A 6,301-nucleotide genomic window follows, 5' to 3' on the forward strand; every position below is an offset into this window, starting at 1 on the left:
CTGAGGGACCCCACCCCAAGTGCACAAATTTGTGCACCAGACCTCTAGTATGAAAAATATACAATTATTATTAATAATAAACAAGAGAAACTCTGAATTTTTGCCTACTAATAACGAAAGCCTACTTTTGCCCCACCCTCTATGTACCACCATATTGTTATCACTTGTCCAATTGATGGACACTCAGGCTGCTTCCATATCTTGGCTATTGTACATATACTGCAATGAACATAGGGTGCATATATTCTTTCCAATTATGTTTTGGGTTTCTTCAGATGTACATCCAGAAGTGGAATGGTTGGGTCATAAGGCAGTTCCATTTTTAATTTTTTGAGGAACCTTCACACTGTCTCCCACAGGGCTACACCAGTCTGCATTCCCACCAGCAGCACATGAGGGTTCCCCCTTCTCCACATCTTCACCAAAACTTGTTGCTTGTTGATGTATTGATGACAGCCATTCTGACAGGTGTGAGGTGATATTTCATTGTAGTTTTAATTTGCATTTCTTTAATGATTAGTGACATTGGGCATCTTTTCATATGTCTGTTGGCTTTCTGTATGTCCTATTTTTGCTATTTATATCTTATTTCCTACAATTTAATTTATTGTGGTGACATTGGTTAACAAGATTATAGAGGTTTTCAGTGTGCAGTTCTATGGTAAATCATCTGTATCTTGCACTGTGTACCCATCACCCAATGTCACATCTTCTGTCACCTGTATTGACCCCTTTACCCTTTCCTCCCACCCCACCCCCTGTCCTCTGGTGACCACCATACTGTTATCTGTATCTATGAGTTTTGGTTTGTTTCTTTTTCTTGTTTGTTCATTTGTTGCTTTCAGTTTTATATTCCACATGTGAGTGAAATCATATGGTTTTTAACTTTTTCTGTATGACTTATTTAATTTGCATGATGTTCTCAAGATCCACCCATGTTGTCCTAAATGGCTGTATGCCATGTTTTCTTGTGGCTCAGGAGTATTCCATTGTAAATATGTATCACACCTTTATCCAATCATCAATGGCAAAGAACATTTCTGCTGTTTCCATCTTGGCCACTGTAAACAATGCTGCAGTGAACATAGGGGTGTATATATGTTTTTAAAAAATATATTTTTATTGATTTCAGAGAGGAAGGGAGAGGGATAAAGAGATAGAAACATCAATGATGAGAGAGAATCACTGATGGGCTGCCTCCTGCGTGCCCCCTACTGGGGATCGAGTCTGCAACTCAGGCATGTGCCCTTGACCAGAATTGAACTCGGGACCCTTTTGTCTCCAGGCTGACACTCTAGCTGCTGATCCAGACCAGCTAGGACAAAAGATAGCCTTGCTGGATAAAGTAGTCTTGGTTGTAGATTCTTGCTCTTTATCACTTTAAATATCTTGTGTCAATCTCTTCTGCCTGAAATGTTTCTGTTGAGAAATTGGTATTATGGGACCTCACTTGTCAGTGACTATCTTTCTCTTACTCATTTTAAGATTCTCTCTTGGTCTTTAACCTCTGACATTTTAATTATAATGTGTCTTGGTGTGGGCTCTTTGGGTTCATCTTGTTTGGGACACTCTACTTCCTAGGCTTGTATCTCTTTTTCCTTCACCAGGTTGGGGAAGTTTTAAATCATTATTTCTTCAAATAGGTTCTCAAACCCTTGCTATCTATCTCCTTCTGGTACCCCTATGATGCAAATGTTCTGCTTTATGTTGTCCCAGAGCAGCGGTTGCCAACCTTTCGGACCTCACAGACCACCAGTGGTCCACGGACCATTGGTTGGCAACCGCTGTCCCAGAGGTCCCTAAAACTATCCTCATTTTAAAAATTCTTTTTTCTTTTCGCTGCTCTGATTAGGTGTTTTCTGCTACCTTGTCTTTTATTTATTATTTATTTTATTTTTATTGTCTAAAATTTTACATATGTCTTCTTTTTCCCCAATTGACCCCCCCTCCTCTTCAGCCATTCCCACCCCAGGCAAGCCCCCAGCGCCCCAGTGTCTGTGTCCATTGGTTATGCTAATATGCATGTCTGCTACCTTGTCAATTAAATTGCTGATTTGATTTTGTGCTTTATGGAATCTGTTATTGATTCATTCTAGTGTATTTATTTCAGATCTCATATTTTTCATTTCTGACTGTTTTTCTCTTATGGTTTCTAGGTCCTTTTTTTATACTTACTGTCTCTTTATTACAGTCCTCACTGAGTTCATCAACCCTTCCCCTTCATTCCTTGAGTATCCTTAGAACCATTGTTTTGAACTCTGTATCTGCTATATTGTTTGTGTTCATTTCACTTAGTTCTTTTTCTGGGGGTTTCTCCTATTGTTTCATTTGGGGCATGCTTCTTTGTCTCCCCATTTTGGCCGCCTCTCTGTATTTGTTTCTCTGTGTTAGGTAGATCTGCTATGTCCCCAGTCTTGGTAGGGTGGCTTTTTGGAGTACATGTCCTGTGGAGCTCAGTGGTGCACTCTCCCTGATTCCCTAAGCTGGGTGCCCAGGAATGTCCCTGGTGTGGGTTCTGTAAACCCTGCTGTTGTAGGTGAGTCTTGATTGTTGTTGGCCAGTGGTAGGTCGGGTTGACCCTCAAGCTGACTGACTGTGAGTATTGACCCTGATCACACTGTATGAGCTGCTGTGAGTAGGCTGACCCCATGAAGCAGAATTGGCCCCAGCAGGGTCTGGTGCCTGCAGAGATCTGCCTTTGAGTGTGCCGCTTGTGGAGCTCATTGGGTTATACTCTGCTGTGGGCTGGTTCTGGGGCCTCTAGGAAGGCACTGTGGTGCAGGTCAAGGTCAGACACTGCCTGTGACCAATCCTGGGCTGCCTGTTAGACGCTATGAAGTGCTCCACAGTTGGTGGCTCCCTCTGCTAGGCCTGGGTGCACATCGGAGGGGCCAAGCTGCATACTGAGGCTGATTCCCAACCTGCGTCAGGACACAAAAGGACCAAAGCACCCCAAAATCTGCCTCTGCCTGCAAGTTGCCATTAGGCTCAGCCACTGATAGAGCCTCCAGCTAAGCTAGCTGCCCCAGGAATGTCCCTTGTGTGGTGAGGTGAGCCCTGCTATTGTAGTTGGGTTGCATGAGTAGTTTCTCAATGAGTCATTGGTCTGGGGCGAGTGGTATTCATCAGGTTGATACAGATTCAACCTCAGAGCCAGTGCTGGGTGTGACACCACTTGATAAAAGTCGCAGGGCACACCAAGGCCAGCCACCACCACCCACCACACACCACACACCATCCCAACACCACACACCACCCACCTGGGGTCTTCAAATCTTTGCAGTGGGGTACGGTCTCTGAAATCTCTGGGTAAGGCCAGTAGAGTTCCTCAGGATCACACAGATTAGGAATGGCAGTGAGGAGGGAGGGCTCTGCACAGTGGAGCTAGTCGGGTGCCTGGGGAAATGGCCCTCACCTCAGAGACACACAACTCAGTCTCTCCCTGTGTGTCTCCAACAGCCCTGGAGTCTGCTCAGACCTCCTCCAGAGCTTCTGAGAAAGACTGTGTGGGCCCAGGGTGGTTGCAGCTGGCAGACTCCCCTGCAGGGCATGAGCTTGGTAGGGCAGGACCACTGGGAGCCTGGAGGAGGTGGGGGCACATGCAATCCCCCAGGCTGATGCCCTATGGAGGGGATGTTCAACTCAGGAAAGATGGCATCTGTGGGCATGTGGGAGAGGGACTCAGCCCTGGACAATGGAGGCTACCCCTCCAGCCCTCTCCCCAAAGTCATACAACCAATCTCTCCCTGGGTGGGTCCTGTCCACTCTGGGCTGCTGTTGCTCCGATGGAGCCCAGGTTGAGTACCTGCCAATGAGATGTTTGTGCACTGGCCCTTTAAAAGGGCTTCCGGTTGCCTGGCAGTCCCCTGTCTCACTCTGGCAAGTGCAGTCCCCACGGATGGTCACAGCCAGATGTTGTGTAGCTCCTCTTCCAGGCACCGGTGTTCCAAGCTGGGAGCTCAGGATGGGGTGGAGACCCCTCCCTTCTCAGAGGGGACCTTTGCGGCCGAGGTGTCCCTCCTAACTCTCAATGCAGCCATTTCTGTGTCTCCACCCTCCCTGCCCGTCTCCATGTGGCTTCTTCCATGTGTCCTTAATGATGAGACCTCTTTTCAGCCAGTCTTCAGTTGGTTATTCAGGTTCAGGGTCTATAATTTAGTTGTTATTCTGATTTGGTTCTGGGAGAAGGTGAGTGTTACTTCCACCTACTCTGTCTCCCTCTTGGATCCCTGTTTTCAGTTCTTTGGGGTACAGACTAGGAGTGGAAGTTCTGGGCCATGTGCTAATTCTACATTTAGTTACTAGAGGGGGAGTTTCCTATTGAGCCTACATGTGTGCAGAGCTGGGGTTTCATGATCAGATTCATGGACACTGAGGACACAGGTGTTTGCTCTGCCAGGCGGACATTCCCTCCGGAGGCTCTGCCTGGGTCCTCCCCACGCCCCGTGGGGGTGTGTGGACCTTGATCGTCCTCCTGAGGATGAGCCAGTCTGGGAGCGAGAGGCAGTTCCCTAGATCAGAATGAAAACCCCACCCATCAGCTCAGAAGTTTTTCATGACTGTTGTGATGCATTTCTCTGGGTGAGCCCTGATCCCTTGCTTTTCAAGGAGAACAATCCTGGGATAACTCTCTCCTCAGTGCCTGTCCTAAGGCCTGTGGAGACCAGACTCTGGCTGATGAAGTGCTGGATCCTAGAACTGAATGGGTTTAGCAGTGGTTCTCAACCTTCCTAATGCCGCGACCCTTTAATACAGTTCCTCATGTTGTGGTGACCCCCAGTTTCATTGTTACAAATTGAACATAATTAAAGCATAGTGATTACTCACAAAACAATATGTAATTATATATGTGTTTTCCAATGGTCTTAGGCGACCCCTGTGAAAGGGTCGTTCGACTCCCAAATGGCTCCCGACCCACAGGTTGAGAACCGCTGTTTTAGTGGATGCTGAGGAGCTCAGTCCCAGGGCCAGGTGTAGCTGCTCTAGACCCCAGAGTCAGGGCCCACAGAGGGACTCCCTGTGCCCTCGGCTGATGGCTGGGGTGGTCCAGAAGGAGTGGAAGGATGACCTTGTTGTTGGGAAGGAGCAGAAGCCTGGACCACCTCTGGTTCTCAGCCAGCCCCTCCCCACAGCTCCGCGGCTCTGGCCCTACCAGTTGCAGGTGGTGATGGTTCCCATGGTGGGGAACAGGGTCTGTAACCAGCGCTACCATAATTCTTCCACCAACACTGGCCAGATCATCAAGGATGACATGCTGTGGGCTGGGAGTGAGGACCAGGACTCCTGCCAGGTGAGCCCCACCTGTCCCGTCCTCTGTCCTCCGTCCCCTCCTGGCCCAGGGAATCGGGACTCAGAAGCTCCATGCAGTGGCCCGTGTGGAGATGTTCACTGAGTCCTGCCTCTCCCCACAGGGTGACTCCGGGAGCACCCTGGTGTACAGGTGGGCAGGCACCTGGGTCCAGGTAGGGATCGTGAGCTGGGGATACAGCTGTGGTCATCGCGACTTCCCTGGGGTGTATGCCCGGGTGATGAGCTTCATTTCTTGGATCTAGAAGTATGTCTCTTCACCCCCTGGATCCTAGATGAGGCCAGGCAGGGTTCCCATGATGGGGAGACCCTCAATCTTCCTTGTTGACACCCTTGCTTCTTTCCCAATTCCAGCCTCATCCTCCCACCTCCTCACCCTCCACAGTGTCAAGAGCCTCCTGCCCTCTGGGTCCCCCTCCTGTCCTGACTATAGGGCAGCAGACACAGGAGATGCTCCGCAGGCTGGTGTCTCTCACAGTAGGAGGGCCAGGACAAGGAGCCTGGGCCCATGGCCTCCTGCTCACCCTCTGATTCCTATTAAACTTGGAAAACCAGCTCCAAGCCGTGGCTGAGATGGTGGCATGGACTCATCATGGCGGTGACTGAGGGCGCAGTGGGGGCCTCCCTGAGAGTCCCCGGGTCCCAGGTCTCCGAGTTCGGGTGTGAGGAGGTTTCCAGGGCTCAGTCCCTGTGATGGCATTTCTGGGAGTTCATGGGGGTTTTGTTTGTCCCAGTGTCCCTCCCTCCACCCTTCCACTTCCTCTTCTTTCTTCCTCCCCTCCCTCCTTCCCCTGCTTCTTATTTTCTTTTCTGCTCTTCTATGTTCTTCTTCTCTCTCTTATTTCATAATGTTACTTCCCTCCTCCCCTCCCTCCCTCCCTTAATTATCCTTGATCACATGTGCCCAGCATGGACAAGGTCTCAGGGGCAAGGAGTTCACTGAGTGGGTTTCTTGAGCTACTGGAACCCACAGGAAGGTGGAGGACAGACATAA

General features: G+C 49.3%; 1 protein-coding gene across 1 annotated transcript in view; it reads left to right on the top strand.

The window, feature by feature from the left end:
- Window positions 1-5,462, top strand: part of LOC102436333 (mastin-like) — a gene marked incomplete at its 3' end in the record, with an annotated part of 12,666 nt that extends 7,204 nt beyond the window's left edge. Inside the window, exons 5-6 of the mRNA XM_023747970.1 lie at window positions 5,133-5,290; window positions 5,412-5,462. Of these exons, the coding sequence (XP_023603738.1) occupies window positions 5,133-5,290; window positions 5,412-5,462 (209 nt within the window). The remainder of the gene's footprint in view (window positions 1-5,132; window positions 5,291-5,411) is intronic.
- Between the last annotated feature and the right edge of the window lie 839 nt (window positions 5,463-6,301).

Source organism: Myotis lucifugus, unplaced genomic scaffold, assembly GCF_000147115.1.
Source record: "Myotis lucifugus unplaced genomic scaffold, Myoluc2.0 scaffold_1076, whole genome shotgun sequence".
Taxonomy (NCBI): Eukaryota; Metazoa; Chordata; class Mammalia; order Chiroptera; family Vespertilionidae; genus Myotis; species Myotis lucifugus.